The following is a 17,839-nucleotide window of genomic DNA, read 5'->3' on the forward strand; positions in this document are numbered from 1 at the left end:
AATATTATAAAATATCACATTTGGGATTGATGAATCTGCATTTAAATGCCCACGATACCTCTACATACATATATATATAACAGAAAATAATGATAAATAAAAAACATTATATTTTATATTATAAAAATATGAATTTGATTTACTGTAATTTATTTATTTTACCTGACTGGCCAATTTTTGTCCCCCCCCCCCCACCCCCGCTACACACTATATGAAAATACGTTTATAACTAGTTATAAATTACCAAAAATGACGGCTTTACATTAATATTGCGAAATAGCGTCAGTGACGAACATTGTTACATAGAAAACTATGTATTTTGATTACGCGCCAATCGGCGGAAGGCGTCCTTCCGTTGCGTCGCCAAATGATTCCCTCTCCACTACCTGAATTTGGCTAAAAAATTAATGTCATTTAATTAAATACTATGAATCTGAATAAAATCGGAATATTATTAGGATTTATTGGCTTACACTTATACTTGGAAATATTTAATTATTGCAATATTTATTTGTTTGATACCCTTAATAATAAACAAACATGCGAATTAAAATGAGTTTTATATACAACTTTCACGGACAATGATGAATTACAGTTGTATAACTTAGCATAAATATATGCTGTCTCTCATTCATGTACCTGGACAATTTAAAAAAAATGAAGGCTTGGAACGCTTTAATCTGAATTGTGAATATCTGTCCGAGATTACCTGCATAAAGGCAAGGGAAACTAGAGTATCGGGAGATAATGCAATTGCGTGTTGAATTCGTCGTTTATATTCTGAAAATATGAAATATCCATCCGGCACAGCACATTTTTCTTACTTCATGAACATATAGGGATTTATAAATAAAATGAGTTCGCCCTCTTCAAGCTTCATATAATATCGAATCATGTCTTCAAAACAATTGCAAAATGGTCAACACACATTCAGAAAACTGTCTTTATTATATAGAGTATACTTTCGTTGATTATCATTAAACCGCACATATCATAATCAAACTCTTTGTCGGACAAAAATACACTGTGCGTGTATATACACGATGCACGCGCAAGATAAAAAAAACGAAGAAGACGCATCCGACAGACGCCCAGTTAAATTTAGACTTAGAGGGGCACGCGCCTATGCGTTCGTATGTAGAAAATAAAATTTTAAATTCGATACAGCGAGAGTGAAAGAGATATGTGTATAATCGATGCACACAATCATAGATAATAACGATGACGAATTGCGCCCGAAATGGAAGACGACGCCGGAAAAGTCGACCGACGACTCGCTGCGCGGTTTTCGGCGATTTTACCGCGAAACACGGCCCCGGTTCGCGCTCGGAACCTGGGCCGCCGGAATGCGCCGACAGACTGCCATCTCAGAAGCGTCTCCACAAAAAGCGCGTCGAATCCACGGAATCCAACGATCTATTTGCGGGAAAGCACACACGGTATCCATGGAAACGGAGCGATGGGCCGTGATGGCCCGAGAGGAGGTATTTCATGCCGAAAAAGCTGTAAGCTGCGGGTTTACGACCCGATAATTACAAGATCCGTAAATAAAAACATAGCGTGATAGCTTCGTTCTCCTATCGCAGTGTTTGTACCTTTTCATAGACATTGAGAGAAAAAAAGAAACATTCGCTTCGCTTGATCTTGAGGCGAACGAAACACGCGCAAAAATCCCTTTACAGCAAGCAAGCTACCGGTAGCTCTTGAACTTCAGAGAAAGAAAACAAATCTAACCATTATGATTCAAAAGGTTTACCCGATGCGTATCATATAAAGTTTTTATATCAAAAAATTCATTCGCTTACATACACTATAGTTCATCTCAAACATGCAGTCATATATTTGCATATACAGTAGACCCCCCCAAATAACACGGCAAATTGGGGACGTGCTATTTGGGAGCGTGTAATTGGGGGAGATATAAAATACTTATACAATTTTTCGCAATACGTACGTACGAATCAGACGCGTGTGGTAAGATATCATCTCTTCGGCTCGCTCAGACATAAAGTAACGGGCATCCAAATAGCACGTCCCTACTTTACCGTGTTATTGGGGGTCTACTGTACACACAAAATCTTTGTTTATACAAATGTAATAAGGTAAGCATTCTCGAGCGCTAAAGTCTTGGTTGCGACGGTAAAGATTAAGGGTCGCAATCGCGACTCTCCCGTAGCTCAAAATTACCGAGCATCGACGGATTGTCGACACCGTCCCCTGCGAATCCCTGGGATTCCAGACAATATAGCCATACTCAACGACACTACGAACTATTAAATTGTTGACAAATTATTAAAATGACACGCGCTCCGCATAACTAAACCGAACATCCTCAATTATACAATACATATACCAATCGATGCGGCCAGAATTTTTTTTTATAGCAAGAAGGATTCACGATATCTTAAAAAAACATTTGTTTCAATGTTACAAAGATTTTTAAATTAAATATCAAAGGGCTTGATACATATAACTTTTATTTTTTCTACAGCATAAACGATTTAGGAGATAAAAGCCTCAATATGCGGATTTAATTAGGTTTTTTATATTTGTTTCACCACAATTGTCTTTGAATAACCAATTTTTAGCATTGTGAGCGAGTATTTAAAGCGGCTGCGTTATTATATTTGGGACCAATAACTCCAGGGCATATTTTTTATCACAATAATTTAGCTGAGGTAAATTTTTAGACTTCTAATAATACCTTGACATATAAAAACTAACTTATTTAGCGTTATGTGAAATTATATTTCTTTTGCTTATCAATTTTTCTTCACAGTAATTATAATTATTTTTAAACTATTATCGTATCGTACATATGAACATGTAAAGAAGCAATTGAGAATATTATTAGCTAGTAAAATGTCAAAATTAAATATAGTTTTATATATTTATTCTTAGATACATAATTGATTCATAAAACAGTATTAATCTAATACCACATATTAACCCTTTAATTGCCTAAATTTTATATCTGCGAAAATTGACGGATTCGACAATATCTTTGTAGAAAGTCAGATTTAAGTTTAATGGGTTTAATTTTTAAAAATATTAACATATCATATAATTATATTATTATGTATATAGAAATCTAAAATACGCAATAACTAATTGTTATTAAAAAAAAATAAAAAAAATGTTCAAAGCCTGCGGAAAAATAATAGAAAGCCTGAAAGTTTTGAGTTAGAATTCTACAATACATGAACCCTAGTGTTTCATCAAAATTACGATGGCTTATCTGTGATCATTGTTCAGAGAAATATTGTCACAAAGCAACTTGCTCGCACGAAAATTGGTCACACATGGATCGCTCACAAGGCGATTGCCCATACGAATATTGTTCACATAGTTTAAGGAAAAGAAAGTTTTTTAAGAAAAGTTATTTAATATCATTAACATAACCAAAGTGAAAATATTCATACACTATTTTTAAAATGATTTTATTCGGTTTCACAAGAAAAATCTCCTGATTAAAAAATAATGTGGCAATTATGTATTTAAAATCGAAAGCACATAGATAATTTGAATTATGAAAGCTGCTGATTTGATAAGCAAAATAGTATGTCAATGAACGGTGAAAGATATAAACATATGTAATTATATAATAGCTGATTAAAAAATAAATAAAATCAAATTAATGATTGTATTTAATTATTATATAGGAAATATGTTTTTTAATTCCCACCATAATTCAGAACTCTTCTAAAAAGTGTTTCAGCACGGGTCTGCCGAGCACCCAAAACTGCACAATAACCTTTGAAACTCGTATAGAAAAAAACATTAATGATCTCGCATCGAATGAGCATTTTTTAAACTATCCTTTGTAATAATCAGACGGTCGTCCACCGCGGGGTGTTGCCTTTAAAATATAAACTTTTACTTTAAAGCGGATGATTTTGGATGTGGAGTTGGAGTAGTATTATTAAATTTTATGAAATCTTATTTTTAAATATAATACATAAATTAAAAACATATTGTTAAGCTAATTACAACTTTAAATCGATTATTTCACACTTATATTATATAATGCCTGTCAACAATTTTTTGCGTTTAAAAATTTTGGCAGACGCTGTTGTAAATATACACAAGCTCACAGCGGAGCAAAATATTATAATTCTTGTATTAACAGAAAAGAAAGGAACTGTAACTTATTTTATAAATTCGAAAATTTCCGAAAATATATGCATAGCCAGTTAATGGAAAAAAATCACATTTAAATATTTATATAATAATTTCAGCTAGTTTACATAACAGAAGCGTCGTATACTTATTTATATAGGCAAATTATTATAGAAAACACTCAAAAAACGAGTTCACTGCTTATAAAACAACCAAACGGTACAAGTCGTCTCTAATAACTGAGGCGCCTAATTCTAAAAGTTCACTTATGTAATTGACTGTGGGTTAATTTGATTAATTAATCGTACATTTGAGTACACCGCCCAGGGGGCAGTGGCACAAAATGTTCAAAATGAACGGCGCATCGTGGCGAGAAAAGATAGGAGAAATGCGTTCTATTCTTGAATCCCACACATACTATAATTATTACCATAAGCGAAAGAACTCGGCGCATATCATCACACGCCTCGCGGAACGTAAAAGCGATAGCGGTTATCGTCCGCATTCAACGCAAAATGCGGAACAAAACCATGACGAAAAATTACAATAATAAAATAATAGTTACACAATAAAATAATAATACACTTAACGCATATTGTTTTTATGAACTTTTAACAATTACAGAAAAAAAACACGGAGAGTTCGTTACTCTTGCCGTGTTATTCTCGTAACAAATTTTTCACCAAATAATATGTATCAGTATTACCGTTTGATTTTTTACTTCACACTAAAACAAAAGTAGCAACGTGGCACAATAAAGAGCGAAAACAGTAGCGAAAAACAGGTACAAAGAAAAGTGATACATAATAATAACACTTAAATATTTAAACGGTACTGCTAACAATTTCAATATATCGATCTCTAAATCTCGAACGCTTAATGGTGAAAGAACTTTCATATTGTATGCTTTTTATTTTATTTTTAATCAATATAATTAATTAATTTCATTTTTGTGTAAGACGATTGTTTATATGGTAAGTATTTTTAAAGATTAATAACTGTAGTATGTTTTCTTCATAAACCAGATAAAAACATCGTCAAAAGTACAAGACATCAACGACCAAAGATACACTGTCTACAAATCCTCGTCATATATTAGAAGTTGTAATATGCAATCAGGAATAAGCGCGAAACCTGAGAAAATGTTCGTCGACACCCAATGCAAAATCAACTAACAAGACAGAAAAAAGTAAAAACAATATCTCCCTATATACTTAGTATCGGAAATTTCATACAGTGCAACATAGTGCAATGCTACAAGTGTGTTTACTAATTGGAATGTTGAGTTGAAATTTCTCATGATGCTCAAATAGTATTAAAATAAAACTGTGTTTGGATTATAATTTCGAAATTTTCCTAACTGATTATCGAGATTGAGTAACTAGAGTCACTATTATGGTAATGAAGTAATAAAAAACACTAAAATTTCTTAATATTTTAGTATCCAATCAGAAACGCGAAGGCAAAAAAATCAAATACGCTATATTGATATTACATTATGGTTACTTACATAATCATGGCGTCGAAATTACAAAATTTTATAAAAGTGGCTCTATGATTTGCGTCCCTTGAACTCTTAATAAACCAAGTTTTTCTTGTTGGCGTAAACAAACGATAATGCGTATTCAAGCGGATATCATCAACAGTTACAAAATCACTTGTATAAAGACAAAGATATGACTGATATTAAAATATCAATATGTTTTAAACTCTACCATATTTATTAATACACGTGTATATATATCATATTTATATTACTTTATGTTAATACATTCCTTTATAATATTGATTGTGTTTGTATTAACTTTTTTACTATTTTAGTACTATTAGTGTTTCCATTTTGGAACATTTAGAAAAACTCATATAAAATCAACACAAATGTAAAAAAAAGAAAATATGTCATTGTGTGTCATATATCATTATGATTTATTATTATTTTCATAAATTTTAAGAAAAAAAAATTCGAGCAAAAATATTTAAAATTGCGCTAAAAAGTAACAATCATCCCCAGATCACATATTCAGTATAATGACAACGTTGTCAATTTTTACCGATTTCGAATCTATCGTTACACAAATACACGCTAAAAAGCCTAATTAGTACTCCTTTTGTCTTTTAAAAAAAATCCTGAAATTACTTTTTTTAGTTTTCGCAGCAATCCTCCTTGAATTAAAATTTCCGAGATGGCCTTTTTTTAATGTCCTCGTTTGATATTTTCAAAATCTGGTCACCTTACAATAACAAAGAGGCTGAGGCTGAAAGTCTCGAATCATCGACATTGATCAGATGCTCCAAGGACTTGGATGGATGTTTAACTTCTCCCTTTGAATTAAATCCTTCGGACACTTCAGACAGGAATTTACTTCTGCCATTTCAATCAGAACTACCACTACGTGTCTTAACAGATACAGCTGAAACAGTAAACCGAAATCACCAGAGTGCAACTAGAACTTCGATACGACGTTGAGACTACGTAGCGCAGTACTACGAGTATAATTATCATTGCATAAATTGTACGACCACATTTCAAAACGCCAGGTTCCACAAATTACTACTGTATCTGGTGATGGCATCTTAAAGATACATCTATAATAACATTTTAAGTGAATGTGTTGCGAAAGGCTACTCAACAGGCCGCTACTTCCTACTAGCTACTACTTGCCTTTCACGCGATACCACCATTTTCAGCTATTTCTGCGCACGTTTTTAATTCGTGTTCTACTACTTCTCATTTTCCCGTTAATTAATAATATCACCTGACCACTTCTGATTCTTAAAACTTCCTATTTCTACCACAAGATTTTTTATGCATTTTGTTACGTCCACATTTGCACGAAGTTACATTCTCCAGTTGAAGGCATTAAATAGAAGGTGTACAATGAATGAAGATATTAGGAAGTAAACATCGCAATTTCCGTTTATGAAAGTCTTGGATCACCTTCCTCCATCTTCAACTGTTAAATATATTGCGTGATAGAAGATTAGCACCATGTTGCAATGTAGCTTTAGTTATTTTACGTTTTCAATTTTGTCCGACAACAGCTCAAGTCGCTTCTGCCGTCAGTACCCTTGATCATAGTCATTGCGACCAATGAACCTTAACATCACTAGTGGGCTGCAAACATTTTTAGTTATTACCTCTAAATCAATCAATTTCTGTTCAGTGTTTCAAGTTTATTGGAGTGAAAAATACATGTTTTCAAAGATAGTTTGTTGCAAACGGCATCAGAATTTTCTCCGGTTCCCGACCTCTAATCTAGGATGACGCATTTTTGGCATTGGTTTGGTACTCACGCACAGTGAAATGCCATATGTTTGGCAGGTCATGATTACGACATAGTTTAAAAAATGAAAATATCGAATTTGACCCCGAGCGCTGGAAAACTGGAAAGTTTTCCCGAATTTTCCGCTCTTTATCGTCATGTTTGCGTAACGCGTCCATGGCGAATATCATCTTCGGAAAGGTCGCAGTCGAACGAGAATATCCCAAATGCACTCATCGAAGAGGGTTACGCCCACAGTCGAAATAGAAGCATCTTAACCCTGAAGCCGGACCAAAACACTCGCGCACCGCACTCGCAATATAAACAAGCCAGTGGCGCACTTTTTTTCGAGGGGCTGCCCACTCCGGCGTGGGCCGAGCGAAAAAATTCGGCGAGACAATGAATCCGGAACGAGGCGAGTCCTTGATCCGGTTATTCGAGAGACGAAGGTCGCGATCGCGAAGTTTAATCGATCGAAAAAACCGTGACCTACCGGCTAAAAATCTGATAAATTTAAATGATGAACTACATATCGTTCAACGATGATGTCATGACAAATAAAATATGCCAATGCTTTCTACATATTTAAATTGGGCGTTTAGGAATGCTATCTACTGCACTATGTAAACATGGGTTCACAAACCAAGATGGATCATGGTCCAACTCGGTTCTACTCTATTCTGGGCCATTGCTTATTTCTAAGAAATGCTATCATCCCTGAAGGATTACCGTCTGCGAATGTACAGTCAATTCTACCGAGTTTTAGCTTTATTAGTTGCTGAAGAATCTTAATGAATGGATAATAAAAGATCGCGTTGTTCGTTTATACTTTAATCGTAGAGAAACTCCATTACGGTATTTAAAATTTGTTTCATTAATATTATTGTACTATTAATGAAACAAATTTTATCTTTTTCGCGAGTGTGTATATAGATAGTGTTGTTGAAAGAGCAATAGCCTTTACCCACGTACATTTATGATTAAGTATAGAGTATCCACATATGTTAGAACATTTAAAAAAAATGTAAAAATAAATCTTAAATGTAACCAGTTTGTCTTACAAATATCTTGACTATAAGAATGTGCAAAACTAGGCTATTTTACAGGGTTTAATTTTTGGTGTGGTGTACTAAATTCGGGCAGAGCACGAGCTATGTTTATTATTTGGAATCCTAAGTGTTATAAAATATTCAACTACCTGATCATAAAGAACAAATACCATGACTTCTTGAAAAAAGTTTGGTTAGTCTGAAATGTTATTCTTATCGTAACCTTACTGTGTGTCAGTAACGTAAAATTCAACCGACCAAAAAAAAATTGTAGTTAAACACATCAATACTACAAAAAATTCTAGTCAGACAAGAGTCGCCAAATGTCCGCTTTTTAGAGTTCTAATCCGTTGGCCGATATATAATAATATTAAGCTTCCCGTTACGGTGCGCTCCGGTGATGTACACTCAGTGTACAAGTTAAAATTAGTGATTTTAAAATTTAAAAAACTCGAATATTATTATAAAATAATCAATACGTAACAATTATCGTATAATGTGCTGAAAAATGCATAAATTTAACGTACCAAATATTTATTTACAAAAATTATAATAAAAAATCAAGTTTTAAATCTTTAAAAACAGGGATTTCGGGGACCAAAATTTATTTTTCTGGTGAGAGCTAAAACAATTACGTTTGTTTACGGCGTAAACGAACAAAAATGTCTGAGATGACCGTGATTTATTTTTGTAATACCGGTATTGACATTTAAAATACCGTAATATAATATGAAATACCAGTATTGATGAGTGACAAAATAATTAGACCACTACAACATTTCACATATTTTGATATTTTGCAAGTAACTAATATAGGAAATAAATATTGAGGGTTAAAAGATTTAAATCATGAATGATAATCAAGATCAATATAAAAACGTTTTGGTTAAATATTTTTATCTATATTTTATCGATAAAAACATTAAAAACAATAACTATATTTATGCAAGATGCGGCAATATCAATAAAGAATTATTTGGCAAACAAAAATATACAAGTTTTACCTTGGCTAGGTAATTCACCTGATATAAATCTAATGGAAAGTAGTGTGTAAAAACTACAAAAATATGAAAAATAATGCCTGGTCCAATTATTATGTCACACCATTTGTGTATTATTCCGGTACTGCAATCCCTACGCGAATATCACTCTCGTGCGAAGCAAAAGATACGACTTGCAACTCTGACTGGTGAGCTAATAACCGATTTTGTCGACAGAATATTTATTTTTCTCACTTCTGATAATTACTTAAATTGTAATCATATGATTTAATATGTAAGTGTATTATGAAGGAATATCGTAAATATGTACACTCGGCGTACATTACAGTAAAGCCTGCCCGTTTTTCCCGTAAATTCAAAATTCAAATAATTTATTAAAAAAATACGTAGAACATCGAATATCCAGTTTGTTACGTAAACTCTAGATATGCGCCGAGGATTTTCAACCGCATTCTCGTGGATTCGTTCCAAAAAATAGAGCCTAATCGACCGCGGTTGCGTCTTTCTCGGTCGGGCGCGTGTTAACGGTATTCCTATATTGCTACGTGCATCACCATTTCGGCGCAGTTCATCTATCTTTCTATAGGACAATTTCTGCCATAAATGAAACAACAATCGACGCATTTGCAGCATGAATCACCGAGAGACGTCCCACGATAGCGAAGCGAAACTCGTTTGCCAAAAAAGCGTGGGATGAGAGCGGAGAAAGTGAGCCGCTGCTGCACGCTAGCGTTGCGTTTGTTTGTTGCACACCAAATATTTTTTTCTGACTCAATTACGAAACGGTGAGCTAAAATTAATAATAAATTAAGAGTCATCGACGGCCGCCGTGACCATAAGCTCTATTGATCCATATTAGGTGCATAATGCGACATTGTGCATGCAATATCATTCATTGAAATTAAAATGTGCCACTACTATATTATAGTTTTATAAAAATACCAAGGACAAGAAAATATATCTCTACCATAAAAAATAAAACTAACATACAAAATTAAAAATAGTTAGCTTTCCAAATGATAAATCAATAGTAGACATAAAGACGACTCTGCAAGACAAAGAAATTTTTGATTCAAGAATTTAACACGAAAGTATTTTATAGGTATCCTGAGTTAAACATACAAAAATTGCTACTATGCTACACGCAAGTAGTAAAATTAGTTGCATCTGATTTTGAAATTCAACTTAAGTTACACGTCGTGGATTTTGAAATCAACTGCTTTGGAGAAATTGAGAGAAGAGTTTTGCTAATAAATTATGTGAGCCAATGCTAAAGGAAAATTACAATAAATTGTACAAACATTAAAATCGTTTTTTGTAGTAAAACCAGTATCGTACCCATTGAAAAATTAACGGTGTAGTACATACAATTAGTATAAATTAACGGAAAGTTGTATATGCATAATCCATTATTTATAACATATAAAAACTATATTTATAACACATAAAAATTGTAATTTATTCATAATACGTAATTCAATTTAAAATATATATTATGAATACTCAATCAAATTACATATTATATTATGTTGTGAAAGATAAAACTAAAAAACTCGTCACATTCTTCCACGTTAATTAATCCGAAATATATCTGTATGGTAAACACGAACAGCAGCTAAATAGCGATATGCATCATACTTTAGAATGACGTTATCTATAAACATACAACGAGCATTAACAGATATCAATATATTGCCATATTTATCGTTTGCGCAATTCACACAAAATTATTCATCATTATATATAGAAAAAATATGCAATGTTCCACTTTTAGAATAAACATGCTTATACACACATAGATACAATATATATGTTGAAATATTTTATAAAGTTAAAAAAAATCACTTAGTGGGGAATCATCCATAGAACAAAATAAAAGCGCGTATGTGCCCTCAGAATTTTCTGGGGGACTCGCGAGGCCCTCTGAAATATATTTTTATATATTTGTAAGAAATATCTATCTACTATCATCAATGACCCTACAAAACAATATTTTTACTTTTGACGTGACTTGTATATTACCAGAAAAATACATATCTTTTAATAAAATACTGTGAATCTTAATAAAATGGAAATATTAAAAAATGACCGCTTACTGGCCCATTCTTGACCCCCCCCCCCCCCCCCGCTGAAATGACATCCCTGCACCCACACCAAAAGGAATAAATTCAATATAAAAAAATGGGAGATATATAAATAAATCTGTGTATATATATAAATAAATGCTACGCTAAAAAAATAAAGGGATATATTATATTTGCAGCTTTGAGTTGTGATAAAAATAAAAACAAAGTTCTTCCAGAATCTCTAGATTGTTTACATTGCCTATCAGAATCCTCGAGCAAATGCTTTTCCAAGTATACACGTCGACGCGACTCGAGGGAATCATATCACAGCAAACGTCGTAGAAATTTTGTGAGAAATAAAAACTAATAGTATTTATTATTTCATCGTGAAAATGTATTTAAAAAACTATTTTTAGAGATTTTCAATAAAAAGATACATTATTTGTACACCAAAACAGAGGAGTATACGCTCAAGGATACTGCGCACCAGGTGATTATACGCGAAACACAGTACCCTCGAGCTCCTGAAATGATAACATCTAAGAAGTTTTATTGCTTATGTTTTTTATTGAATAATGAAAGATTTTTCCAGCGTGTGGGGGGGAGTGGAATAGCCATTTAGATTTCAGTAAGATTCCTAGTATTTCATTAAATAACATGGATTTTTCTGCCCAAATTCAAGGGGAGGACAAATGCCACCTGCCCCCCAAAATGACGTGCCAGTTTAGAATCCGCGCCAAAAGAAATAAAATCGTACCATCGCAGTTTAAGTGCTCGGTTATCTAGCGTTCATATTAAGACTTTTTATAATCGAATGAAGCATATCTAAACTGAATTTTGACTACCATGAGAGAGCAAAAAACAATTATCCCTTCTCAAAAGTCAAAGTCCACGTCAAAAGCAATAAAATTGTACCGTCGCCGTCGCAGTGGCAACGACGCCGACGCGATTTTATTGCTTTTGACGTAAATGTTTGACTTCTGAGAAGTGATAATTATTTTTGCGCCCTCCTATTGACCAAAATTCGGTTAGAATATATTTTGACAAATGCTCTCATATAGGGATTCCAATCCCGGGATCCCGAACGATTTTCAATACCCGATGAGTCCCGGGATTATAAAACATAATCCCGATTTTTTCGGATTGGTTGATTTATCAAGCACAATCGAATTATTATTGACAACATCGTTATATTTCGTGTACAAACTTGCGCGAGTTGCACGTGTCATCTGTGAATCTTTGAGGCTGTGAGTCTGAACGTGCTTTTTCAGCAGCAGGCTGCTTAGGAACCAAAATCAGATCAAGGCTAAATGATAAAACACTTGATGCTTTGATGTTACTTCGTGAGTTTTATTCAAAATAATGTTTTCAATTAATTGTGTCTATGAATGTACATACCTATGTGCATACATTGTCAAAAGTTCATTTTTTTCTTCTCAAATAAATATATAAGACCTTCCCTTTTTTATTTTTATTATATTATTTTCTATTTTAAGTCCAAGACTAAAATTATACGTACTTTATACATTGTACGTTATAAAAAACAGATGTAAAAATATATTGTATTATTCATTTTAAATTATTTTTGTCGATAAAATAACATGAAAATTATCCCGGGACTGGTCCCGGGATCCCGGGATCGACTAATTGCAATACCGAAATCCCGGGATCAAAATTTTGGCCCGGGATTGGAATCCCTACTCTCATATCATAAGTAGTAATGTAGTAATATAGGTAGAATAGCTACCATGTATTTAAAACATTGTATAACATCGAAGTGCAGACAAATTATGAGGCAATATGCGAAATGCGACATCAGTCTGTATTTCTTCTTGAGAGATGAATTGGCTTAGTTTATATTTTGGAATTAAAGGTCTAAGATTATAATTAGTTTAAAAACTTCAATTTAGAAAGTTGAGTTTGGTTAATTCGTATAGGTCAGGTTTGGGTTTAAACAGTAAATGGACGTTTCGCAACTGTCAAATTGAGTTTCAGACATTTTAGGGCAGCATATTCATTAGCGGCTATCAGTTAAAATATATTTTCGCTAAAAATGCGGTGAAAATGTATTTGTACTTCACTATAAAAATATAACTTCACTGATAAATACACATTCCCTGTAGCATTTATACATCGCATGTAAATAAATAATAAGTATGTAAATGTATATATTACTATATTTGGAACAGATCACATGATTATTGCTAATTTCTTTATCTATACACATATAGCCCAACTTATGTTGCACTTAGGTCTTCCGAAAAGCTTGATTCTTCATTGCTGAACACACTTTTTATCATAATTGAAAACACGTCATAACAAGTAAATAAAAGACGACCGCGAAAAAATAAATTGTTAATTGTAAGCAGTTGTCCGATTTAAAAGAGAATGTTGGCTTAGCTTGTTCTTATTATAAAATAATATTGAATCATAAGATTTTCTTAACGTTGGTCAAAAACTTATTTGTGTTAATTTCAAATTCGATTTACATCAACGGCCACGTAAGCTATTTAACATTACGCTGAAGACATCAAGTCAATCTTTTTCAGTTGGCGCAGTGAGATTGCCAAAAATCTATAACAATGTCGACCTTTTTGATCAATATCTGGATAAGTCTCAAGGAACGATACCTCTTAGCGGACAATCGTCAATTCAAACATTGTCATCGACACGCCGACACAGTCACCGGGTGACAGAGAGCGAACAGCTGGTCGGCGGGACCGGTCTCTTTCCGGCTTGCCCTTACAAGGCCGACAAGAGCCCTCGCGTCGCAAAAAATCGCAACGAGAACAAAAATAAATAAAGAACCCACCTTCTTCGATCAGCATCTTAGCGCGACGATCGACCGCGACGAAGCGGTGCCGTTAACTGAACAACTCCGACGGGGGCCCTCTTCGCATGGCGGAGGTGGCAGCTCGGCACCGTTCCGCCGAGGGCGTTCACTTGGTGGTGGTGTTTATTTTTTTTAATACGCTTACTTTTAGTGGTAAGCTGAAGAGACGACCTGCTCGATTTGGCAAGACACTGGTTAGACACAGAGGTGGCATGCCATGGAAGAGACCTTTGCTAAGCAGTGGGCGAAAGACACGGACTGAAGATCCTTTTTATGGTATTACAACGATCGATGGACCAGTCTAAGCTTGTGACCTGGCATTCTGATATATCGATGATTTTCATTTTTCAAGAAACGAGAATTCTCTACTTCACTTCTCAAATTTCTTGAGAAATTTTGATGAATGAAAAAATGTATATAATACAGTCAAGTATTGCAGATACATTATTACATGTTATTTTTAAAATAACCCTTTAAAAACACATGCCATCTAAAGTAGAATCAAACATCCTCGTTCTTTTTTTGTAAAAAAAATTCGGCCGTGAAAAAATTTCTCTCGATTTGTGTTGATATTGGTTTAATTGACAACAAGGATTCAAATAGGCACTGTAAAATATTTTTCCTCTTGCCCGTCGATTCAAATATTTTGAATTTTCTCTCCATTAATTCGTAAGATGTTGGTTTTCTTACAATACTCTGTAAGGCAGATAGAAATTTATTTTTCTAATTGTTGCGCCAATAAATTTTCAATTTCTTTAACGGATTCTAATGATTTAATTGAGTCGCGAAGGTCCTTAGAATTCGTCGAGCAATTAAATAATCTGCGAATAATTTGTTTCACCATTTTACATATTTCTGTTTTTGAAGAATAACCAAGGAAGTCATTATTTGTTTGACTGCTGAAAGATTCTGGATTTTGCAAATATTTAATTAATGACATCAATGTCTGGTTTCTTCGATTATATAATTTCTCTTCAATTGCCCGTTGAAATTTCGAGCTTGGCTCAAAATTTATATTTTCCTATTTTTTAACAAAAATGTTAAAGCCCCTTCGGCTGTCAATAATCGTGAGACAATTTTCAATAACAGCTGTTGCTACTTTACAAAAACAATATAAAAAACCTTTTTGGATTATCGAAAAAGAAAAATATAGCTAAATCGTTTTGCATTCTGCGTATTTTTTTTCTTATCGGATCATAGATCACCAAAGCAAAGATAAAACCGCCGGCCGGTTAGAGTAGTATAAAATCACAAAAAAATTGTCATTCAAATACTTTCGATCTTCCGAGAAAGTATGCATATTTTCAAACATCTGGCACGAACGCCTTCGGAAAGGTTTCTTATCTGAGTGTCCTCTTTTATTACTTAAGAAAAAATATGGCGAGTTCGAGTGTTAAAAATTTGTTATTAAAACCTTCTATAAAGTATGCATATTAGGCATTAAACACCTTTACATATGCAACGTTATAAAAAGGGCAGTGGTTGTAAACCTTATAAAAATACTCGTACAAATTTAATTTTATATAATAAAAAATGCTTTATAAAATTTCTCGAGAAGAAACACTACTTGTGACCATACATTTAAATGTTTGCGTATTTTAGAGAAAAACATAATAAAACTTCCCGCAGCGCTGCTGAGGTGTGTTTTAAAGTAGATTATTTAACCCGAAACTTATAGTCCAAACTTAATGAAGTTGAGGGTTAAATGAACAATTATATTGAACATACGTAGTGTGTTAAGAAAATATATAATACATATTGTATATCTCTTGTTTTTTATTAATGTAAAGAAAAGGCAATATAAGATGTCAAAACTAATGGTATACCAATTGGTATTTGTCCCACATAGATGTAACAAAAATAGAGTCACGCTTATCAGCGGTGTGCAACGATTCTAGTATACTGGATATCACTGTTCTAGTGTTTAAAACAAATTTTAAAGACGAGAGTTCCAACTTCATAAAATAGATTGTTGCACTATTATGCAACCCAGTTTATCTGAGCTGGAAATCGGAGACGAAGAAAAGCGAATACTTTCATTTTAAAAACGACACTAGAAAACACTGCATATATGTATGTTTTATTGACATTCTATCGTTGTGATTTCTAATGGGTTTGTATCTACCTGTTTTTTTCTAAAAAGCTGTCTTAACATAACGATGGGCCCACATTGGTGACCCCGACACCAATGTACGCCGAATCGAAGTTTGCGCCTAGTCTTTTTAACAATGCGTTATTGGTTATAAAACAACGGTGACCGAATCCGTTATATCGAAACTACCTTTCCGCCGGTGGAGCGGAACGTCCCGCCGGATCAAAACTAGCATAGTCCATCCACAACGGCCATATTTCACATTCGGTGACCGAACCGTGACCGCCCGACCGCTTACGGTCACTCTGGAACGGTGAGTATCTGCTACCGTCGAAATTATGGGGCCGCGATAAATCAGCGCGCCTTTTTCTTTTAGGCGTGTCTGCTGCGTTTTGTTTTTGGTCGTCCATTGTGGAGTCACGTGACGTCCTGACAACATTAGCAGTCATGGCATGACACTGTACAGCGGCAACGATTAAATAATTAATAAATGGGGAAATGGCGAAAGTGAACGCGCACGGAATGTTTTTGTTTTCGGTACTGTTTCTCGAAACGCTTCCTATTGGGCAAGGTTCCTCAAATGAAATCAATTTTACATACATGATATTATCACAGCATATCGAAAAATATATTAAAGATAGCTCGAACGCATATACTATGAAAGTTAAGTGGTTTAACAACAGTGTAAATGTTAAATCAGCTAGATATTTGTTGGTAACACTTTTTCCAGCGACAGCCAATTTGACAGCTGACAGCTGATTTGTGATCAGTTTGGTTTGCCATTTCAACATGAATAGACTTACGCCAAAATGCTTGCAAATTTATTTCGAAAAACGTGGTTCAGATCGCGACACTTACCGTGCGCTACGTCCATTTTACGGTCGACATAAACGTCCATCCGAGCAAGTAATTCGAATAACCATGGATCGTTTTGCACCACGAATAATCAAATTGATAATACGCATCCGCAGAGACGTCGCACAGTGCGCACCGAAGAAATTGTTTCTGCTGCGAAGCGTAATATTGAGGAGGACCCAAATGAGTCGATTCACCATCGTGCACAGCAATTGGAGCTGTGTCCATCCACTTTATGGAAGATTTTGCGGAAAGATCTTGGTTTACGAGCTTACAAGATACAGCTTTAAAGCCGCTTGAATATCGTGTACGTCGTACGTTCGGTAAATGGACCGAAAACGAGAATGCTCTTGATCCTCAATTTCATTATAAAATTTTGTTCAGTGATGAGGCTCATTTTTGGTTGAATGGCTCCGTCAACAAGCGCGCCATAATCAATTTATTGAAAGAAACACTGTATGAGCGCATAATTTCGCATAATGGACCAGTGAATTGGGCTCCAAGATCGTATGAGTTAACACCTATGGGATATGTGAAATCGCTAGTCTATGCCGATAAACC

General features: G+C 34.1%; 1 protein-coding gene across 12 annotated transcripts in view; it reads right to left on the minus strand.

The window, feature by feature from the left end:
* Positions 1 to 17,839, minus strand: part of vlc (disks large-associated protein 2) — a 34,770-nt gene that overhangs the window by 8,743 nt on the left and 8,188 nt on the right. For 4 of the 12 annotated variants that reach the window (XM_088181956.1, XM_088181953.1, XM_088181958.1 and 1 more), the window contains exon 1: positions 14,311 to 14,368. The exons of 4 other annotated variants lie outside the window; for them this stretch is intronic. In XM_088181956.1, the coding sequence (XP_088038082.1) occupies positions 14,311 to 14,326 (16 nt within the window). In that variant the 5' untranslated portion in view covers positions 14,327 to 14,368. Of the gene's footprint in view, positions 1 to 1,301; positions 1,560 to 14,310; positions 14,369 to 17,839 lie in introns of those variants that run through there. 4 more of the 12 variants (XM_088181955.1, XM_088181945.1, XM_088181951.1 and 1 more) reach the window with 4 other exon arrangements.

Source organism: Plectrocnemia conspersa, unplaced genomic scaffold (assembly GCF_051122295.1).
Source record: "Plectrocnemia conspersa isolate PC_06_02 unplaced genomic scaffold, ASM5112229v1 ptg000003l, whole genome shotgun sequence".
NCBI classification, from domain to species: Eukaryota; Metazoa; Arthropoda; class Insecta; order Trichoptera; family Polycentropodidae; genus Plectrocnemia; species Plectrocnemia conspersa.